This window comes from Phoxinus phoxinus, assembly GCF_949152265.1.
Source record: "Phoxinus phoxinus genome assembly, chromosome: 15".
Taxonomy (NCBI): domain Eukaryota; kingdom Metazoa; phylum Chordata; class Actinopteri; order Cypriniformes; family Leuciscidae; genus Phoxinus; species Phoxinus phoxinus.
Genome location: NC_136890.1, coordinates 29,966,487 through 29,991,199, shown reverse-complemented (window position 1 = coordinate 29,991,199; position 24,713 = coordinate 29,966,487). Strand labels below are relative to the sequence as shown.

At 37.2% G+C, this 24,713-nt stretch overlaps 1 protein-coding gene across 2 annotated transcripts in view; it reads right to left on the bottom strand.

Annotated features, from left to right (window-relative positions):
• slc6a8 (solute carrier family 6 member 8) overlaps positions 1-24,713 on the bottom strand; it is a 32,119-nt gene extending 7,406 nt beyond the window's left edge. The window contains exons 1-7 of one of the 2 annotated variants that reach the window (XM_079636782.1): positions 23,752-24,713; positions 12,435-12,566; positions 11,624-11,888; positions 10,953-11,085; positions 7,355-7,489; positions 7,001-7,104; positions 5,875-5,999 (exon numbers count right to left, since the gene is read on the bottom strand). In XM_079636782.1, the coding sequence (XP_079492908.1) occupies positions 5,875-5,999; positions 7,001-7,104; positions 7,355-7,489; positions 10,953-11,085; positions 11,624-11,888; positions 12,435-12,566; positions 23,752-24,043 (1,186 nt within the window). In that variant the 5' untranslated portion in view covers positions 24,044-24,713. Of the gene's footprint in view, positions 1-5,874; positions 6,000-7,000; positions 7,105-7,354; positions 7,490-10,952; positions 11,086-11,623; positions 11,889-12,434; positions 12,567-20,017; positions 20,037-23,751 lie in introns of those variants that run through there. The other variant, XM_079636783.1, reaches the window with a different exon arrangement.

The window sequence follows — 24,713 nt, the reverse complement described above, 5'->3', positions numbered from 1 at the left end:
AAGACACACTGGTCTTCAGAATTTTTTTTACTTTATATTAGTTAGGCTAGTAGTTTTTGCTGGGGTATTGAAATATGAAGCAATCGGGAATTGTGAAATTTCAACGGTATCTACAATTTTGGTGGCTTATTTATTAGAATAAAATGTTACATGGGTCAAAACTTTTTATTTTTTTATTTTTGTGAGGCCAGTTAAAATTTTGGCCCAACCAGGCCAGTAGAAAAAAAATCGTTAGTGTCTATATAGTCTGAAGTTTCAAATATACTTTATAATCAAACTATTATAACAGTGTCATTTTAATTACCTCATTTGTCGACATGATGCCGATGAATTGCAGAGCTTGTGCAAACATACCCACATCGCTGTCATCAGTTGGTTTCTTAACTGCTGCTTTCTCACCGCTGTCATTTTGTTGAGTGTTTATTTTGTCATTGAGGAAAGCGCACAGCACATTTAAACGTCTGGAAGGAGTTGGGATGTTCATTAACAGTATATCGCTGTAAACGTATTTCCAAATTTTACTACTAATCGATAAGCGAAAATTGCAGTGAGTATATAGGGGCCTTGAATCACATTCAGTCTCTTGTCACTACGTTACGTGTGTACGAGTGCGAGCACAAGCAATAGTTGTTGGCTGCAGTTCAATTAACGGCCACCGGTGTCGCTGATAACAAGGGTTTCTGAACTCTACATATAGCCCGTTTAATTGTCATTTTCTGTTGTGTTCATGTCACTTACAGTGTAAGCCTAATATGTTATTGTTTTACTTGGAATTATATGTAATACAATAATAATATTATAAGAAAATAGGCCTATTTAATGTAATAATAATATAATATAGTCTGATTAAACCAACAAACCCTCATTTCGTAGGAGGGATGACCTTTGACTATCTTTGTTTACTTAACAGTGTTTTTATTTATTTATTCTTTGACAAAATGTTGATTGAAATTTAAACTGCGCTATGATTGCGGTTACCTCAATTAACTTTGATTAGAACGAATAACCATGATTAAGCAATAATTGCGGCAAGCCTAACAACAAATATTCCTTTTTTAATTTGATGGCTGATAAATGAAACCACGATACAGGGAAATTTAATGGAAATACAAGGTGAAGAGCCAGAAGAAGAGTGTGTCTTATATTATCGTCAAGTGACTGGTCTATGAGATTCAACACTGAACTGCACTGAAGTTTTTGTGCTGACAAAAGTTTGGAGAATGTTAGTGCTAGACATTAGCATGTTTCTATTGTGTTGGGGTTAAAACAGACTGAGTTTACAGCTTTTCCACACTTTGGCTTTGTCTCTCAAGATGGATGACCCTAATTGTGAAATGGCGCTAGGCTACGCTGTGCATGTCGGGCCTGCCTGTGCCGGCAGACGCTCGTAGGTGCTGACTTTAGGGCTGGGCTGTAGTAGTGGTGTAAATGCTAACATTAGATATCAGAGGTTTACCTGCGTTGGCAGACTGCTCCAGGACCCCTCTTGAAATCGAGATGTGCACATCTCAAGAGGCAAAGTTCCTGGTTAAATAATCCTTAAATTAATACTTAAATAAAGCCAAAATATAGATATAGAGATATAAATGAATATATATGAATCACAAGATATATATATATATATATACGGGACTGAAGACAATCAAGGAAAACTAGTCAAAGCATCAAATTTATGACGGGGAATCTGGTTCGCTTTCTAACTGTAACTGTCATCCGATTGTGTGCTGCAGGAAAATGAAAAATAAGAAAAAGCCACAAACAATGTGTCAATGGTTTCCTTCTCAAAGTTGTCTGGAAGTACAGCACATCACAACCCACTCGGACATCACGACACAAACCCACTGACACAAAAAGGCTCATTTAGACCTTAGGATCTGTTTCTAAACATCATACTGACACAGACAACACACTAGAAGACAAGGACCAACACACACGCAGATGAGATTTCACACACTCACACTCATTCTGACAGACACACATTCAAAACATGTCTGTGTGTGTGCACATGTGCGTTTTGGATGTATTCTTAAAGGGGTCATATCATATATTTTTTTTCCTTGTATATTATGTTTTTGTTCTGAAAACATCATATTTCATAATTAATTTCATTTTTTTAATCACTAGCAATAGTTTGGGTTTCTGATTCCTGAAATTCAAGGATCCTAAAATGAAAATCATTGAACTTAAACTGAGCTAAATAATGACATTATGATCTTTTTAGAGCTGCTTTACAGCTGAAATTGTATTTGTTGCAAAAATTAATAACTTTGTAACATTAAGGGCCAGATTTACCATGGCAACTTAGCGTGAGAGCGCAAATCCATAAAAGTGCAGATGGGAGTGGAGAGTTATGCGCGTGATCTACTGACGATGCGCAAATTAAATAACACAGACGAAGCCGGATAATTTCCATAATGACCAACGCAATCTACGAAGAGCAGCGCAAATTAGCATCTGGTTTAAAACATGCTTTTTTTGGGTGGTAAATAATGGCGGAAAGCTAGCACAAACCTTAAACCTTAAGTAAATCACCTTGCATGATTCATTTAAATACTCTCTCCTTTAGCGCCTTTTCAGCGCAAATTTTTCACTGCGTTTCTTTAGTAAATCCTGACAGTAGTTTTTTAACAGCAAAAGAGGATTTGCGTTGCAGACGTAACACAAGGAACGCTCTCATGTTATCTCGCATTTTGATGCCTGGTGTTCGTAAAGGCAAAAGTGTGAGACACTTCCGGGAGGGAATTAAAACAAATAATTTTGAGATGGTGTACAATGAAACTGATCCGCTGGTTAGTCCAGTTATCCAATCACAGTCGTGTATGTTTTTTGTTGCGCATTGAGAGATTTATAAACACGTTTCCATACTAGTTTATGCAGATGTCTTCTTATTGGATGAAAAATGTTCCACCTCAATTGATCATTTTTAGAATTTATGTGCATCATAGCGTTTCCATCCAATGTTTTTTTCCCGCTAACCCAAAATTTGCATAAAAATAGGTGGATGGAAACATTGTGAAGCTGCTAAATAAATGTGACTTGACTTGATTTAAATGCCATCTCTTCCATGTGTTTAAACCAGTCATGACTAGCTACAGTACATTCAATTGAATTGGTTAATATTTACATTAATATTAAAGTTAACTTGGCATTACGAAAAGCCTAGTGAAAAGAGCAAGGACATGTGATGCCTCATGATTTGACCCCTTTAAAATATGCAGTACACCAGTAGGATATCAACAACACATTAAAGCTGCGATATGAAAATTCATTAAATGCAAGGACGTGAGGGTCAACTTTGTATGAAGTCAGTGGCATCTCGCCAGGTTATTCAAAAATATTATCACTTCATAGTCATTTAGTCTTTCGGTCTCTCCTTCAGGCCAAGAACATGCTGTCCTTTACTGAGCCTCAACAAACCAGCGCACTGCTTCTGTGCCGCCGCAAGCTGAAACTGATTTGAAAATGACAGTACTAATTTACTATGCAGGAGAAAGAGGACTACCATTAACACAAAATGGAGCTCAGCAACAACTGTACCATTTTAAACCAGGTCTACTGAGGTTTATTTAGGTGGGGGAAATAGTCTTAGATTTCTTCATACCCAATTCATATGCTTAGGAGGTTAAACTATTGAATTTTTATAACTTTTGTACACATCAATGTTATTATTTAAATTTCATGCCCAAAGATTCATTATGATCTAGTTCATTTTGCTGATTAAAAATCCTGTTAAATGCAAAAGCATGCAGATGATGGGCCGACGAGTCAGTAAATCTGAAAGTTTCTATCAAATATCATCTTTAGTTCTACAGAAAACACTGTTCAGAGCATGATGTGATGTTCACACATTTCTAACAGCCCGATTGTAAAATGTTGCTTATTAAAATTACCAGGTTGTGGGGGGTTTTTTTTAAAAGAGAAAAAATGGTATTAGCAAGCCTTTATTAAAAGTAGTTTCTTAATAAAGCTTTAAAGGATTTAAATGTCACAAAATTATATCTTAATTATGCTAATGTCCATGTGTCTATAGAAAAGTTATGCACAGTAGTTAGCTTTGAAACTATTTTCACTCAGAAATGAGTAGTAATAGTACATTTCACAAATTATTAACAAGAAACATCGAATTAAATGTGAAATTTTGAAGTTAAGACTGAAACAGAATTTTCTAATAAAACATATAAGAAAAAAATAACATTTGTTTTCTTAAAAAAAAAAAAAAAAAAAAAAATCAATGTGAAGAAGATGGCTAAAAAACATAAGACCTTCAACTAACCGTCACTTTTTGGATATTTAGTGGTTTCCGAAATCTTCAAAGGGAAAACCGTGTGATTTTTTTCTTTATGCAACAGATTTGATAAAAGATATTTATGCATATATTTATTTTTTGTAAAAAAAATACATGAATCTAGTGCCAATTCTGGAGGATGGTCATGTTATGTCAGATCATTAGTGATGATAACTTTATAAAAATCTATGTGACAGATGGCCTGGTATTCACACTTTAAATGTGAAACATGTAGGCCAATGTGTTATGAGCAACAGTAACACCTCTGCATGCGTGAGCGTCACAGATGAGCGTTAAATTCATGCCGCACACTATTAGTCTAGTCTGTGATGTCTGTTCATTTCTATTAGAATGATCAGTATTTCACTATAGGTAACATAAACATAAGATTAGACTTGAAATGGCAATAAATGTCTGCTTGTATGTGTGCAAATCGAGGGATTGCATTCTGGGAATCATGTAGTCCTCATAAAGTGTTTGTGTTCATGGAGGACATAGCAAAGAAGACTGCACTAATTGTGATAGCAAGAACTCACAAACACACACATACACACACACACACACGCACACGCACACACACGTGCGTGCACACATACACACACACACACACACGTGCGTGCACACATACACACACCTTCATCCAGAACAGACACATTAACATACACACACACACGCGCACACACACACCTTCATTCAGAACAGACACATAAACATTCACACACATACACACACACACACACACACACACACGTGCGTGCACACATACACACACCTTCATCCAGAACAGACACATTAACATACATACACACACACACACCTTCATTCAGAACAGACACATAAACATTCACACACACACACACACACACACACACACACACACACACACACACACACACACACACACACACACACACACACACACACACACACACACACACACACACTCTCTATTCCACCCAATACAAAAATGAGTGACATACAGCTGTGTTAATTCATGAACCATTATCTGTTATTTACCATTATAAACTTATAACACACACAAAAAAGTATGCATACACACATATAAAACGAACTGCTAATTGTCTGCTCCCTTTCACAGTAATATGACTAAGAGCAAATAGCATTGTGTATAAACATAAACACGCTCTTCATTTATATTCTGTTTTCAGTATTATTGTCAAACCAACGATAAACATGTATAGTAATACACAATACAAGTCACATATCACACTGCATTGAAATTCATTTACAATAGAACATCCTCATCATAGCACACATGTTCATGACTCACACAATGCATGTTTCATTCAATTTCAGCAGATCTTTCTTGCATTAAATATTCATCTCATAAATGATTTACAAGAACCAGCCCCAGGTCAGAAATGCTTATGTGCACTAAAAACAAGTGGAAGTGAATTATTGAACACCTGCATTACGAGGCACGTTGTTTCAAGCCTGGTACTAAGATCAGGGCTGGGTGGCACACACACGAATAAGCTTTAAAAATATACATACGTTTGTCTCACTTTACAATATAGTACATACATAATCTGTCACCTTTATTGAAGTAAATGACTGTAGACTCTTACCCGATTCAGCAACTTTAGAGATGTCCACACCTTGCTCAGAAGCCATGAAACCCAAGATGGAGAAGACCACGAAACCAGAAAAGAAACTGGTGCCACTATTAATAAAAGCCAGAACAAAAGCGTCCCTGAAAAAAGAAGAAAAAAAAACATTAATTGCAGCTCGGTGTGTTAATGCAGTCAGGTGGTTGTGTAACACAATTGATGAAGCACTCTGTACCTTTAAGCAATGCACTGTAAATGTTATAATCTTTATGCCTTTAAATGCATTCATAATGTATAATAGTAATAATAATGCCACCTTACTACTATCAATTATATCTTTTCATAGTTATACATTAAAGAGTATACTGCATTAAATAACATGATTTCAGAAATATCATGTACTTTAATGCACAGAATCTTGAATTAGTACATAAACAAATATCATAACTGTGGTTTAATGCACTCATTTAGTTAAAATTATTAATAAACTATTTCATAATTAACAAAAACAATTATTTAATCATTAGTAAAATTAATTATTTCATACTTAAAAATAATTATACATTTAAATTAATACAAATAAATATTAATTAATTAATGGAAATATTTATATTAAGGCATGTTTTATATATGTAGCTTACTAATAACCTTCACTTCTAATTGAACAATTTTTTATCAAGAGCAAAAAGCGGAACACTTTAGTTTATAAAATTTGATTAGTCTAGTTTTTCTTATTTGAATAATAACTTAAAAATAGTGCAGAATCTTCATCAAAATAAACTCCACTTCTTACCAAACTTTGTTTGTTCAAGATTTTTTATTGATTTTTCAGGATTAAAAAAAGAAATCGACGATTTTGAATGCATATATAAATATCCTGCCAAAGTGCCTTGTACATTAAAGTCAAAGCAAAGAACTGCTGATTCAGTGCATCTGGAAATGTGAGATCTATTAAAGTGAGAGGCTGTTTGCTCTTTGCCAGCCACACAATCCAGCTTCTTATAGCACAAGGTCAGGGCTCTCTGATTGGGTGAACGTGCTAGACACAACGTCTTTCGAAAAGAAAACACACTGGTTCAGAAAGATCGCAGGGCGGCATAACAAAATGTGTCCTTGTCTCATCAAGGCTGTGATGGAGGCTTACTTATAGCAGTCATTGTTGAATCTGTTATAGCTGCCCAATGCGGTGAGGGCTCCCAGCCCGATAGCGTAGGAGAAAAAGATTTGAGTACCGGCATCGATCCAGACCTGAGAGAGACAGAAAGAGTAACGTCAGTCAGACAAACAGATCCACCTCTGAATATGAGCTCAAAGTGACTCCAGGTACTCTGGAGAGAGACATAAAAGTGCTTCGAAACAGAATTAAAGTATTGTGTATCAGAGCTATAGTAGAGGGAGAAAAGTAAGAAATTACTGTACATTTATTCCTTTGGGTAAAAGCAGATGATTTCATCCCAAAGAGAGGTATGAAGCTAAAGGAGAAAACCTAAAATCTCACCTGTGCCTCTCCTAGCTTAGACCAATCAGGTTTGACATAGTACATGATCCCATCATAAGCTCCAGGAAGAGTAACGCCCCTCACCAGGAGAATAATCAGGACCACATATGGGAACGTGGCAGTGACATACACAATCTGTGAAAGACAAAAAATAAAAGACATACAGTCATTTGAACTGTCTTCGCTGCATATAACTCGCTGCTTAGCTTATTAACTTATACTATTGCTAATATTTTAGTGGGGTATTTGAAGCATAAGCATTAAACTTTGCAACAAACTCTGCATCGCATGTGGAACAGCCGTGACCCTCAAGTCGTGTTTGTTGAGCAGAGATATGCTACTATTTCTTGAAAATATCAGAATTATCATAACACCCTAGCAATGACCTTGCAACGTCCTGTACAGCACTCACAACATGCTAGAATTGTGTTGCATGAGAAAACACCACTCAAATTATATATTCATTCACTCACACAATATTTTCTTCATTAAATGTAAAAATCGATGTTATTTCAATAAACGTCCTTGTTTGCTAGTGATTTTGGCAGTCATTTACGTGCATTTAAGAGCATTTGCTGGCTAGACTGATCGTAGAAAGTCAAATCTAGATAACATAATCTAGTTTAAGCCAATATTATCTGTAGAATTATATCAGGGAATTTGCTGATTTGCATCCCTAAAATACTCTTTATCTCTCTCAGGTCTCCGCGAGGACAGTGTTAGTCACATGCTGAGCGTTCTGTCATGTGATTAAAGCTGAGAAGCATGTACCGCACGTCTCACTGCCTTCTGTTATCAGATCATTGCTGGGTTTTTTTTTTTTTTTTTTTTTAAGCAAGGAAAGGTTTATTGATTCAGTGGCTGGGTCCAAACGGTGTGAACTTTGAACTGTGACAATATGAGACGGATTGTTATCAGGGAGCATTTAAATGAGACCTGCTCATTCCAGGTGTTGCTGGTTTATGGACTTGGCTCACAGTATGGTCTTATTAGGCTGGCAGTCTTCAGCGATTGCTCCACATAGACACATAAAAGTAGGACAGCCATTCTAGATCAAGCCCATCACATTAAAGCACTCCGCGCAGCCCCAGCTCTTCACAGACTTCAATTGTTCTTTCAAAACTCTCTCCTGAATTCCCTCAGGAAGGCGAGCTCAACTCAAAAAGTACAACGCTGCCCAGTTACGGCAAAAACACGGCCACTGTTTATGATGCGCTGTGGATAGTAAGTGATTTTTGAATTCTCCACGTCATTCTGACATCTATGTCTGTCCACAGTCCAGAGCACCATGTCATCTCTAGTAGTAGTCCTGACAAGAACAATAATGAATCCTGACATATAAATTAAAAAAATGCCCCAATTACCTCTCAAACGCATTGATCAATAATGATTGAATCAGCCTATTACCATTATTTATAAAGGATCATGTAACACTGATGTCTGGAGTAATAATTGGTGAAAATTCAGCTTTGCCATCATAGGAATACATTCCATTGAAAAATATATTCAAATGAATTATTAAAGTTATTTTAAATTGCTATTTATTTTTGCTTTTTGTTGTTGTTGCATATTTACTGTATTTTTGATCAAAGTAATGCAGTCGTGGTGGTGAGCATTAAAGACTTCTTTCAAAAACCTAAAGAAATTTACAAACACTAAACTTTTGAATTCAAAAGTTTAGGGTTGGTAAATACTGCAGGACTATACATTTGTATTTTAATAATAGATAGCTGTCTGATGCACGGCCGTTTAAATCAAACGCTTCTACCAAAACTCTGTTACCAGCTCAGATTTAAGATTTAGTCCATGGCACTTTCAAGTGTCAATAAAGATGCAGAAATAGACCTGAACTAAAAATAACAAACTCTGGTTTAATTCCCATGAGGCCTGTGAATCTGGGGTAATCTGCCGCTTAGTATTTGTGCCCCCGTAATAAATAATCAGATTCTGAAATAGCCAATTAGCTCACTGTAACACTGGCTTATTGTGTGTGTGTGTGTGTGTGTATGTGTATGTGTATGTGTGTGTGTGTGTGTGTGTGTGTGTGTGTGTGTGTGTGTGTGTGTGTGTGTGTGTGTGTGTGTGTGAGTGTGTGTGTGTGCATCAGTCGTCTGAATGAGTTTGACTCTTACTCACAGTGTCCTTTGCATCAATGAAAAACTATGAATTTGGCAACTAAATATTTAACTAAATAAACAAGTTTAGATAACCTAAATTCCAATATTTACCGACCTTAACTGTTTTACTAGAAACATTAAACCCTGCTTTGAGCGCACACAAGAGTAACACAGCGGAGGTATGTTGTAATACGAGAATGACCTTCTACACAGCAATACGCAGCAGGAATAAAACTAAGTTATTATATTACTAAGGGCTCATATGATCCCGCCTCCCAGAGAGAGATGGCTGTTGGCCATTTGTACGAGCACCTTATCACGTCCCACTGCAGACACCGGCTCGTGACCGACCAATCTCAGAGTGCCTGCCTGACAAGGCACTTTGTAATATTTCCTGCCACACCCCCATAGCAAATAATGTTGCTATGGCAACCTTTCTGCCTCACTTCAGCGCTACTGTGACAAAGCAGCAGTGGGTGGAGCTATGCCAATCAAGGTTACACAAGAAAGTCACATTGCACTTGAGCTAAACAAGGGAAATGAAATAAGATGCAAAGATGCAGTCTTTGATATCATATTTTTATGAATTTATGTGAGGCATAACAACACGGTAAGATTACATAAGAACATATTAAATGACCTGAAGAGTGAATTAAAGTTAATTAAAGATTTAGATAAGATTAAAATGTTGGTTTCAACTGGCTGTTTGAATTACACTGAAATTACTAGGAATATATAAGAAACAATTACTGTAGCGTTTGAAAGTCCAATTCATACTAGTGAACTGGATTGTTTGGATTTTTTTTTTTTTTTTATCACAAATTTTAATCCCTAAGCATTTGATGTCTTTTCTTCAATCAGTGATCAAAATACAGTAATATTGTGAAATACTTTTACAATTTAAAATAACTATTTTCTATTTTAATATATTTTAAAATGTAATTCATTCGTGTAATGCAAAGCTGAATTTTCAGCATCATTACTCAGTGTCACGTGATCCTTCAGAAATCATTATAACATGCTGATTTGCTGCTCAAGAAAATGTTCTTATATTAATATTTTCGTGGAAACTGATACTTTGTTTTCAGGATTCTTTGATGAATAGAACAATAGAAAGTACAAAAGAACAGAATTTGTATGAAACAGAAATATTTTGTAACATTATTAATGTCTTTATTGATCGATTTAATCGACAGCCTTCTGAACTTAATGAACAAAAGCATTAATTTCTTTCAAAAACAAAACAAAACAGTTGGCTAGTTATTGTAAGTAAAGTAGCTTGACTGTAGTTTAACTAGTGGCTAGTAGCTTCCCTAATACGAGTAAACAATGACCTCTGACTGTTATGTAACCAAGCTTAAGATGCAGTGCTGGTATTGGATTCTCGGCTGTCCATGTGACTGCTTTTTCCTGTCCTCAAGGTTCACACGTGTAATGAGAAGCACTAAAGAAAGAAAGATAGACAGAAAGAGTGTCCTCACCTTTCCTGTCGACTTCACCCCCTTCCACACACAGAAGTAAACCATCACCCACACGGCCATAAGACACAGCACCATTTCCCAGTTTATGTCGCCTGGCTGGTCCAGCCCATCCGAGATGTTCAGAACCTTGTTCCTGAAATGGAGATAAACATTGATGAATGAAAGGACTGTATAGCACTCACAAAGTTTTGCTTCATTGCAGGTTTTATATTAATTTATAACTACCTAACTCATATGAAGCTTGAAAGTGATGACTTTCCAGAGGTATAGTCTACTGTCCCTGACGACATGAAAACTAATCATGAGCCGTTTTGAACGGTCAATCCATGTGCTCTGTGAACAGATGTCCTTCCAAATCTGAGATTTCACCTTGCATAGCCATTATGAAATGCCTGTAGATTCATAAACCTCATAAACAGATCCAGATTGTACAGGCAGCACCACGTGACCAAATGTAATGCCGCAGGTTCATTATAGGCAGTGAGCGAATTATGTGTTTAACCGGCTCTGACATGTGGGATTAATTAACAGTAAATCAACATGTCCAAGATAGAAAAGCAAGTTCAATTTTAACAACACAAACACATAAATCTTGTAAAGAGTGGTTCTTATATCAAAGGCATTTCAAATATTGCAAAGAGAAATGAATGGCTTAAAAAACAATCACTCACTCCCAAAATTCAATAATAGGGGAACGCCCATTAGCAAGCTCTTCGCACGTCATGTTGCCAAATGTGGCGTTGCCAATGGTGCCGTTGTGGCAGTCGGAGTGGCGGAAGATCTCGATGCAGTTCTCCGAGTTCCATGGGTTGTCGCAGGTGGACCAGGGCAGCGTGGAATTGAAGGACTTTATTAAGTAGTAGAAACCCCAGGCAAGTACCATGATGTAGTACGTGTTACAGAAGAACACAATGACCATGGAGGCAAAGCCAAGTCCTAAAACAAACCAATAAAAGACAGCATGAAACAGCACTCGCAATGCATTTAACTTGAATCAGTTCAAAATAAACCCCTTTAGGTGAACAGTATCCCTTATATAACATGTACTGATGAATCATGAATTCAGAGTAAAATTTGATTTCAACTACAGAATGGTATTTTGTACACATTTTGTATAAAATATGTACATAATTTTGAAATATATCAGAATACAAAATCTAGATATTATGTGATTTATATATATATATATATATATATATATATATATAAAATGTACAGATAATATTAGGCGATAAGGTATAATATTTTAGATAAATATTTATATATTATTAAATACAAAATACAACACATAGAATATCAACTTTTAATGTGTTCCATTTCAATTTATAATATAATCGATTATATAATATAATAATAGGATTCAAATTATAATAAATTTTTAAATTAAATTAAATAAAGAATGCATGTGCAATGTTTAAAGAATAACCTAAAAAAGCATCATAACTAAAAAAGTAAGGTAATGCATAAAGGTGTAGAGCAAACCTTTAAAAAGAGGGGCAATGTTCCACACATTGATGCTTCCAGCTTTCATAAACTGACCCAGCGCAATCTCCAGGAAGAATATCGGAATGCCTCCCAGAAATATGAACAACACATAGGGAATGAGGAACACTCCTGTGAACACACAGCAATAGAGAATGACAGAGAGTGATGTTAAAGACAACATGGAATGACAATGTAAAGTTATTGCATTTTTGATGCAAGGATAGGAATAATTGTTAGAATAACATGCACTTACAAATCATTCACAATAAGACAAGAAATGTGCACTGAAGGCTCGAGTTGAAGGTCAAGCACTTGATATGAAATACAAAGAATTGCATTTTCCATTCATTCGAGTCATAAGATGTCATAATGTACCAATAAAATAATACCTAGAGACACAAACGGAGGTCTTTGATGCATATAATGCCAATTAACCCCATAAAACCAAAGCAAGATTGCATTTTACACATCTTTTAAGTATTACAACACTTTGACCATTTTAACTCAGGGAATTATCTGCTATTTGTGTACAACACCTTCACATGTTGGCACGTAAGTTTGGATTTGACTGCCGCTGGCAGCATTAGCACTCATCATGCGGTCTGTGCGGCAGCACGCTGACGCGTCGGCAGCAATAAACCTTCGCTCGACTGATCTGTGATTGACAGCCACAGTAGCGGCTTACTGAGGGGGTTGGTCGCCGGTGTGATGCAGATTATCCATTGAAAACAGAGCTGGCGTGCTCAATGAAAGTCTTGATGACGTCACCCGCCAATCGCGGGCGAGGTGACTGCAGGGGAGGATGTGTGCGTGTGACAGACAGAGAGAAAAAAAGGAACGATGGAAAAAAAAGGCAGAGTGGGACGCCGCTATACAAAGTGACATGCTTACATAATGCTAGCTTTGCAGGCTAGCTGCTACATGGCCAATTTAAGCCAGATAATCTAGAACAATAAAATAACAACAACCCCTGTTGCTAATTTAAAAACACTGATATGAATGAAGTGGCTTCTTTGGGAGCACTGCCCAGCTTCCATTCAGAAAACAACAGCTTCGCTGGACTCGTGACTCAGAAAGAAGCCTTTTGATGAACTGCCTACAGAAGGAAGCACCGAACACAATGTGCTGCACAGATCTCCAGACCGCAGCTGCTGTGTGAGTCTATTCCTCTGTGAAAAAAAGGAAAATATGCATATGTGGGCTAGTGTCGGGTTGATTTGCAAACAAAAGAGAACGCCATGGCAATGCCCCGTGAGCGGATGATGCATGAGAATGTGACTGCGGGTCAATGCGTGGACACGTACACAGCGGAATAAAACAAGCGTGACTCACACACACACACACACACAGTCTTACGCGTACTGCAGTGGCTGACGTCGTGCGCATAGAGCACCTGACTCTGTATCAGCGTGTAATGCTCAATATAATGCTCTCAGAAAAGTGAGGAATCTTTTCAGCTCTTTCTCTTCCAATGCATAAGACCATTCCATTCCTAATGGTGACAACTGATATAATTCAAGAGGAAGTGACATCTTCCCAAATTGTGTAATACTAACTGATAATCACACATCGCTATTTTGATGTAGCATTTCCTGCTTGAGATCTCCTGTTTAGAATGTTAGATGATAGAATTGTTTTTGTTATTATTTAGAACTGATGTGGGTGTTACCTGGTGCGTCGCTAATCGGAAAAACAATCCTGAATACCCCCCCCCACCCCCATATTATTTATATGTCCCCCCACCCCCGAACAATGTTAACTGTAAAACTTTTTGTGATCATTAGCACACACAGACTCAATTTATTTATTTGAATCTTGCATTTTTTTCTTCTTTCATTTGTAACATCATAAATGTCTTTTCTGTCACTTTTGTTAAATTTAATATATATTTAATACTTTGTTAAAAGTATTAATTTCTTTTAAAAAAAAAGTAATCTTATTGACTCCAAACTTTTGAGATTGTGATCAGAGTTTCCAAGTCCGCTTATGATACGTGACTTTGGGATTCTTTTTTTTTGCTAAATCTTTTTAAAAAATCACAGGTCATACTTTTTTGTACTTATTTGTTTCTTCGTAACGAATTTACCATAAATGTACTAGAACTTCGTTTCTTTACATTTATTGTTGCTGTTTTCTCCAATACATTGATTGGCACTGTCCGCTTAGCTATAGCTAATCAGCGCGATAATAAAAGTGCTGTAGCGTAATTCGTCCTACATAAAAACATGCTGTCATAACTTACAGATGATATAATTTTTTTTACAGTCCAACAAATGAAGTTTTATGTAACAAAGTTCGGGAGGAGCACGTTCAGGTAATCAACCAATCAGCACAAGAGGAAGCCGGTATAAATATAGCCTTCCCTCACCTCTGTCCCATGACAGTTTCACAGCATCCCTCCACCACCCCATCACCCCACTCTCGGCTGGTTTCTATCCCAGTAAAGGGGGGAGGACTCTGGCTTCGGGCCAAATTTCAAGCTCGGAGCCCTTTCCCTAACAGCACGCCAAATACGCATAAATTACTACATCTGATTTCATATACGTGTGAACTCGTGAATTCTGGATAATATTCAGTCAGCCGCTCGTTATCACAAAATAAAAAGTATTTTGCGACAATGACTAAACACTGACAGTACATTACTTAACTTCCACTAGCTCATGACTAGACAGTCACCTCAGGTGTGGAGAAAATATGTTAAGCTTTCTATTCTGGATGGGCTAAAAATGCATTGAGAGTTAGCAATCGCAGCGGTGCTGAAACCTGTTAGCCAGTTAGCGAAATTGCCATGTGAAGCCCCGCTGAGAAGTTCGCATCATCCTGTAAAGCACACCCGGGAAGCGCTTTCACTCCTTTCTAACGAGCCGCCCTTAAAACACAGGCAGAACTGATTGGATTCTTAGGTAATGATGGGAGACTATAAATATAGATTCCCACACCTCCCCCTTACAGAGCAGATGGATATGGACACTGTCAACACATATGGCTCACTCCACTCAGAAGCCAATGATATCGTTTGCATGTATTACCAGGTGAAAATCAACTTCTGCTTCTAGCTAGCCGACAATACATACTGATGCTGGAGACATGCATTCAAATAAGAAAAACACTATTCTAGAAATGTAGTATGTTGGATTAATACGTACATTATTCCTTTTAGTCCCTTTTTGGCTTTTTGGTAAAGACTCTCACTTGCACCTACATACTGACAAGGAAAACTTGAGAATAAAGTGAGCTCTCTGATAAGATCAATCGTCATGTTACTTATACATTTTCTAGGCTGCCCACTGATCAATATATAGAGATATTGTATAGCTGCCATTTCTGTTGCATGTGAAAAACATCAAACGGCAAACAAAATGAAAGCGAGGCGCAGATAGTTTATCAGATCGGACAAATATTAGAGAGAGCGGTGCGATCTCGATCACGCAACAGTGTTAATTAACAGTGCTGAGAGATCCAGTGAGAAAGCGTTTGACATTACTGCGAGATCTAGTGAGAAGCATTCAAATCCAGCACAGACTGACTCATATCAGATCAAACAGCGCTGATATGGAAACCAGGAGAAGCATTGTGCCATGAACAAACAAGTTATAGAAGTTAAACAAGCTTTATGAGTCCGCTTGAGAACTTAATTCATAATTTAAAGGCTCATTATTATGATTTAGTATTTCTTTGTAATGTAGAACAATGTTAGCAATGTTATAATATAATATTCTTTCTCAGCCCTGAAACTCAAACCATTGTTGATGGTATTTCTCACCTTGTTTAAGAAACTACTACAACAACAATGATTTCACAAACTTACTGACATGATCATACTTGTTCTAGAATAATAAGAACATGCAAGGTTTGGCTGATGCTTGGGAAAAATAAGATGAAAACGTACGTAGTGTTGCATGATTTGAGGTATTAAGCATGTCCTTATGCAAATTTGTGTGAAAAAAGAGGAAAAGTTAAGCTTCATACTTAAAAGTTTATTCAAATCCCTAACTGTAAGTATTAGCAGTTGTGATGATGCTCAGCAAGAATCTCTAATAAATGCTCTAAAACAAAATTATTGCAACTAGACTATTAAAACTACTAAGCGCAGCAACATATTTTTTTACATATTGAAATGACATGAAGATGAATTTACGGAGAATATAATACACAATGGCTGAACCCTAAAGCACCCACGGTTAGGTCCCAGTCAGAAAAAGGAGATTAAAAGATTAACAGACGCTCTTCTTAATCGCCCGTCTATGTGGAGCGAGGAACTGATGTCAGTCAGGCAAGTAGCCAACATGTCCTGCTGTGCTGGCATCACTGGCCTTCTCATGCCTAACCATTGAGAAACAATGTACAATTTTAAATGTCATTTGCAATATAGGAATTTGAAACTAATCCATTTTGTAGGCTTGGAAGTGTTGGAAATTACATTTTGCCAAAGTTTTACTGGTATTTATGATCATCGTGATATTTAAAAAAAAAAATTAATTAGGGGTATGGCGATAATCATGATATTTAAAAATGAGTTGTACACACGATTATGACACATAATAAAACTTATGACTTTCCAGAAAAAAAAAACTTATATGGACAAAGGCATCCAGATATTATATTAGAATCTATTTCTCAAACATTTATTTTATGTGGACGATTCTGCATCAATACAGTCATAGACCATAATCGATTATAGCCTACTGATGTTTCTCTGATGTCATTCATCATATATGCGCTACTACTCGCGCTAGCATAAAATGGCGGAGGGAGGCGAAACACAAAAGCGAGTAATAAAAAAGTAATAAAAACTATTTTAAAATTTTTGAGTGTGTGCGTGCGTGTGCAAGGCTGTGAGCGAGTGCGTATGTACGAGGCTGTATGTGTGTGCGAGCAAGTGTGCGCAGGTTGAGTGCGATTGTGTGAGAGTGTGTGTGAAGCGTTATAGTAACTTAAAGGAACACGCCGACTTTTTGGGACTTTAGCTTATTCACCGTATCCCCCAGAGTTAGATAGGTCCATACAGACCCTTTTCATCTCCGTGCGTGCCGTAACTCTGTCTGACGCACACACCGCTAGCCTAGCTTAGCACAAAGACTGGAGGTAAATGGCTTCAGCTAGCATACTGCTCCCAATAAGTGACAAAATAACACCAACATTTTTCTATTTACTGTTATGTTGTGATTTGTATAGTCACACGGTGTACAAGTAACAAGGTCACATGAGACACAGCCATCTTCTAACCGTATACATACAGGGAACTATATTCTCAGAAGGCGAAGCACTGCTACTTGGGCGGAGTGATTAGCGCAACACTCTGAGCGAACTCTCTGCTCCTCACCACGGAAAATCACTCCGCAGAAGTAACAGTGCTTCGCCTTCTGAGAATATAGTTCCCAGTATGTAAGAAAGATAAAACAATCTGCTTTGTTTGTGTGCTGCTGAAGCACAATCACAATGCCAGATTGTTATTAAAGACTGTCAGATCGGGGAGCTTTTAGAATGGCTGTGATACCGTATTACAGACCCAGCAGCCAAGGACAGGTAGAGGGCTTTACTGCAGAGATCATAAATCTACTACGTGGACACCATTCTGTTCAGCTTGGCCACTCTTAACTCTGATACAACACTACATAATGCTGTAACCTGGCAACAGAAAGACTCGACTGTGTCTGCATCTCACATGCACATTCTGTATATGAGTTAGCGACACCAGTGTCAATCTGAACAGCTCAATGAAAGATTTGTGACCTTAGATAACAGCACAGACAGAAGAGTGAGCAGCTCGCTAAACTGACTGCAGAGCTGTATAAAGAAACAGATAAGGCAGCTAATGTGACCTATGACCTCTACCATAAAATCTTGCAGAACAGTATAAGGCTGTTTGCTATCAAATAACATAATCTTACGGTAACAAAGTGCAAACATTCACAAGTATAAGAGATTTGACCTACAGATTTAACACAACAGGGGGTCTCTTAACTTTAAGTGGTTCACATCAAGAACTTTAGAGTGTTTTAATATAATCTGAGTTCTCTACAGGGAATTAGGAAAATTAGCAGACCTTCACTTCACAGGTGCGGAGAAATCTCTTGTGAGGTCTATGGGAAATAAATTAGCTCACGCGTGATTTGGCTAGAAACGGATTAGCAACACTGTATCAAAACTGCAAAGTCTCTAGATACAAACAACTGAAGTTATGGAGGGACGCAGAGAAACACTGTCCTTGAGGCTTTAGCAATTAACACGATATATTAAATGAAGTGTTCACCCAACGGTGAAAATTGACTATTTACACATCCTTAAGTCGTTCACAATCTGTATGACTTTGTTTCTTGCATCAGTGTTCTTACTCTAAGCTAAAACAAAAAATAAAGCATTTTCCTTAATGGAAATAAAGCTGAAATAAAATAGAATATAAATATTAGATTAAAAAAGTATAATGTCACCTTGGCAACTTATTTAAATATAATAAGTTGAAGTACTAAAATTACTAAAACTGAAATCAAATAAATTACAGATAAATAAAAAATATTAAAAAAGCAATAAAAATGTAAAAAATCACAGTTAAATTACTTAAACTAAAAAATACACTATCTTGCATGGAGCATAAAAAGGGGTGTAAAGTAGAATATATGAAGTTGATTTATTCCAATTAAAGTAGATCTCTAAGATAAAGTGCATACAAATTCATAAAAGCATCATAAAAGTAGAAAAAAACCTCATGCACTCTGTTTCAAGTCTTCCAAAGTCATATATTTTTTGGTAACACTTTCCAATAAGGTCTCATTTGCTAACATGAGTAAATTTATTAACTAACATTACCTAACAATGAGCAACACATTTGTTACAATATTTATTCATCTTTGTTAACATTAGTTAATAAAAATCCAGCAGTTCATTGTTTGTTCCCAGTGCATTAACTAATGCTAACAAATGCAACATTTGATTTTAATAAGGTATTAGAAAATGTTGAAATTAACTAAGATTAATAAATGCTGTAGAAGTATTGTTCATTCTTAGTTCATGTTAACTAAAGTAGTTAACTAATGTTAACTAACGGAACCGTATTGTAAAGTGTTACCATTTTTTTTGTGTGTGTGTGTGTGTGTGAGGAACAGAATGAAATGCAAGTCATTATTTATTAAATCTGGCCTTAAAAGTATTGCCGGGTCGTGGTCACCATTCACTTTCATTGTATGAAAAAGAGAAACTTGGACATCTCCTGCCAGTGATACAGGTTAATAACAGTATAAATAATCATTTTTATTTTTGGGTGAGCTATTTATTTATTTATTTTTACGAAAGAACAAACTTTTTAGAGATTCCATGGGTTTGAATTTGACCTGTGGCTAAATTTGTCTTTTGAGAGTGAGGAAAGTAAATATCACAAGTATCTCACAGACTCAACCTGTGAACACTGAGTCAAAGAATGTGTGACATGATCCGTATTTACTCTCCGTTTGCCAGCAGGACCTTTTTGGTCTTTGAGAGGTCTGATTTGATTTGGCATAACAATTCAAGATCCTGTCAGTTTTACAGACAAAGACGACACATTGTGTTTGGAAACCTGTACCAGGACACTGTGATTCTGTTACCTTAGAGATCCTTGTTGGGGGTAAAGAAAGTATTTGAGCATGAAGTGCTCTAAGAGTCAGCCAATTCTCACTAGACACTCATGCATCTCATATTTCTCAAGCTGGCACGTCTTATTTGAATCACTTATTGTTTTCGGAAGAATTGATGGTCTTCGTGAAATGTTCCCAGCAGTCGGTTTCCATCACCTTTCCCCTCTACCACAGGTGGTGGAGATTTCAGATCCAAAACACACTGACATCTTCTCTATCTAAATAACCAGAAGACAATGAAATCAAGTTATCCGTCAAGACCAAATAGAATTGCAACCCAAGTGCTAACACAACATTGACCTAGTCTTGACATTTCGCTCACAACAGGGATTCAGGGCAGTGCCAAAGACAAACACTGCTTTTAGACATGAGCACTGTTAAGTTCATATTCAGCGTAACGTTATACATCTCGACAAGATGTTTTAAGTCTATAAGTGAATAGGACAATATTGGAATTTTCCCAAGGATAGTGGGAGACTATCCAGCATTATATTCATTCTGTTTGTCATTTCTCATCATTCTCTCTAGTTAAGATCTAGCGAGGATGCTGCTATTAAGCAAGTTATTCTGTAAAGTGATTTGCAACTGTCCTATATGTGTACTGTAATGTAATCAGGATTCGACAATGAGGCTAATGATGTGCAAATGATCCATGACTTCATCTTTAATAAAAGTATTTTTTCATTAAAGAGGAAATATTACGCTCTTTTACAAAGTCTTGCTTTTGTTTTTAGGGTCTACTTTGCATGGTTGAATGTTCAAAAAACAATATTTTTCACGTATTTTTAATTTTTGCAGCACTCTCTTCCCAGTCTGTCAGTATCGCTCGGTTTAGTTCCTGTCTCTATGAAGCCCCTCCTTCTGAAAAGCGCAATGTGCTCTGATTGGTCGGCTGGACCAGTGTGTTGTGATTGGTCAACCGCTTTGAGCATGCTTCGGAAAAGTCACACCCGTACCACAACCTTGAGTTTCAACACACTACTAACACAACTCAACTAGGGCTGTCACAATATCATATTTTTCACACCGTGGTTATATCACGATATTTATAGAAACCTTGGAAAAAAAAGTATCAGTCAAATTCATCTTTACAGTATTTATTTTGTGTTTTGCTTTCTTTTTTAGCCAATGAGTCACACCATTGCATACAACAATTGAGACTCTGGCTTCTTTGACATTGCCACAAGAGAGAAAATACTGTCAAGTTCAACAGTATTATAAATAAGCTTTAACAACATAACTAATACCTTAAATTAAATATAGTTTATGATGCATTTGGACTTTAAACATTGTAGACTCGTTGTGTGTGCGCCCTCATCCGAAGCGTGTTTTTAATGTTAATCAAACAACAAAAGACAAGGAAATCACTCACTGCTCTTCACTTTTGTAACTTTTATAATGATTAATCTTTATTTATTTTCTACAGTGAAGATTATATGTTGTTTTATTACATTATACATGTTCTGTACCTGAAAACTGCTGTTAGATACCTGAAAAGCTGTGCTGTTGCTTGTATTTGAATAATTTGTTCTTATTTTTCCCATAACACATACCGAACCGTACCGAAACCGTGACCCTAAAACCGTGATAAAAACTGAACCGTGAGTAATTTGAACCGCTACACTCCTAATCCCCATACATCAAGACAAAAAAGTATGGCCATTCATTCAGCAAATGCTGGACGGCATCCAGAGCGCTGGGGACACGGGGAGACAGCTTCGTCATTCAGGAAAACACAATGGATGTCTTTCTAATGGGGTCTAAAAGTGTTACGCAGACTTGGCCTTCACATTCTATAGCCATCAGAAGATGACTCATAGAGCAAAAAAGAGAATCAATGGCGAAACAGTGACGATAATGAAGAGAGGCCCACCATGACTACTAATGCTACTCGAATCCGTCATTAGCCAGCAGCTATCACCCTGTAGCCAAAGACTGGTTGCCCACTGAAGCTAGGGTTGAGCCTGGATGGGATTCCTCATGGGAAAACCAGGTTGCTGCTGGAAAAAGTGTTAGTGAGGCCAGTAGGGGGCGCTCACCCTGTGGTCTGTGTGAGTCCTAACACCCCAGTAAAGTGATGGGGACACTATACTGTCAAAGAGCACCGTCCTTCAGATGAGACGTTAAACCAAAGTCCTGACTCTGTGGTCATTAAAAATCCCAGGATGTACTTCGTAATAAAGTAGGGGTTTAACCGCGGCATGCTGGCCAAATTTGCCCATTGGCATCTGTCCATCATCACAGCCCTCAAATCATCCTCATAAACAGTGTCTTCATCACTCGGTCTCCTGTCCAAGTCCAACTATAAGCTGGTGTGTGTAGTGTGTGTGGTGGTCTGGCGCAATACCGTCGCATCATCCAGGTGGATCATGATGCACATTGGTGGTGGTTGAGGAGATTCCCTCCTTCTAAAGCGTTTTGAGTGCAGAGAAAAGCGCTATATAAATGTAACTAATAATTATTATTATTAGACAATGGCTGTGTCCCAAAGCCTAATAAAAGCTGACTACCTAGACAGCATTCTGAGCATAATAGGCACCTTTGTGTTTAATAATGACATGTTGTTAGCCATGCACTAAAGCTAGATTAAACTATTTATATAATTGTTTATACACACACACACACAAACATGAAAAAATATATACTTTTTTAAATTATATATACTTACATTTAAGAGCCAGCCAAGATTTGTAAGATAAAACCCTGAATTTGATCTTAAAGCTATTTGTGTCAGGTCATGTGTGACCTCTAATGGTTGCATAGAAATGTGTGACCTCTACTTGTGCTTTCATGCATTGCATTCATTGAGCATTTTCACCTTCAATATCCATTTATAGCTGCATTTGCCACTCTGAAATACAAGAGTGTGCAGCAATAGCCTAAATGAGTGCTGATTTAAAACATTAGCCTAAAGTAAAAAGAAAAAAAAAGAAGCCAAACTGGATCATCTTACAAACATTCGATCCAGCACGTACTATGCGCACTTCTACTGTCTATGGCTGAGTCATGGGGAACTGGTGTACAGACACATTTGACAAACACACCAGCTTTATAATTATCATTAACAAACTTATCCAGTTTAACAAGATAGTTTAAAATGTCATTAAACTTGAATTCAATTTAAACTGAATAAAACAAATAATGCTAAAGCTTTTCTCAGAACTAAGCCATTTTTAAAAGACATATTGTATTTGTTTATAATAGTATATTGCTTTATTATTAAAAACCAACTTATTAACTTTAAAAGCAAAACTTTGCTGGTAAAGTGTGTTTGTGCTAGTAAGGCTACATTTTCTTTTAAATAAATGCCATTTGGTTTGATTATTTTTATTTTTTATCTAATACAATGATATTCAGATTATTAACAGAGACAGACCGATATTGCCTGCCAATATTCATGTCTTCATTTAATCACTTATTTAATATCATGACTAGGGAACAATGGCAACATGGATGACACCAAAATAACCCTCAATATTAAATCACTGGACGTTAAACAGGAAACAAGTGTTCACAGCTTACTATTTTAAGGCATTGTTTTGCATTTGCAATTTTTGTACAGCCATTGAGTGCATGAATGAATGGATGGATGAATGAATGAGTCACACACACACAGGCGGTGTCTTCCACCGTGCAAATGACGTCACAGAAGAGTGACGTCTCATCTAAATGGGATCTGATGAATGTGCTGCAGAGAGTCTTACCTCCACCATTTTTGTAGCACAGGTACGGGAAGCGCCAGACGTTCCCCAGACCCACGGCGAACCCCACACAGGACATGATGAAGTCCATCTGTCGGGTCCAGGTCTCTCGCTCGGGGTAGCCCTGCCTCTTCTCCACCGCGGATATGGCTCCAGTGGCCGCTGATACGGGTCCCCCGTTGAGGGTCCCATTGACGCCTTGATGCGCGTTTCCATTGGGAATGAGATGGCCCTTCTTCTCCTCCACCAGGACCATGTTCAGGGCGCAGTCTGCGTCAAGAGAGGATTTCTCCATCTCTCGTGTAAACAAAGCAAATCAACCTCCTCACGAGACTCGAGAAGGGCTTAAATCAGCAGTCAAAAATAAATATTTGATCTCTTATTGTTTTTGAACTAAGTCAGTTTCAGTTTTCTTTTTACACCAAAATGTCCCTTTTGTTCCTCTTTAGGTGCACAGGATATGGTCCGTTATCCTTTTATTTAATAAAATCAGCTTTGTTATTCTTAACGAATTTTTATTTTTTTTCTCCCGTTGGCAGTTTGATTTTCTCGGCGAAATTGGCAACGGTTCTGTTGGTTCGTTTTTTTTTTATCAAAAAGCGCGTTTGTAAAATAAATAGTAGACTTTAAAAGAAAAAAGACACCGATTTAAAACAGCACCTTCAAAAACAATCCACGAAACACTTAAAGGTGAGTCTGAAGAATCGCATGGGAACGTGAATCTCTCAGAGAGAAGGCGACTGCGGAGACGATAAAACCAAAGCGGCCTTTTGCGCGCGCGGATCAGATGAATGTAATGGAATTACATTCACGAATTGATCGCCTAAATCTCTTCAGACCATTGTTCTCATCGGTATTAAACACCCAGACTGTATAAATGAAACGCTATTCGGTGTCTACAGGAGGTGCGGCTGCTGCTGTCCCTCTGCGTGCTGACTGACTGTCTGATGCGTCCGCGCGAAGCC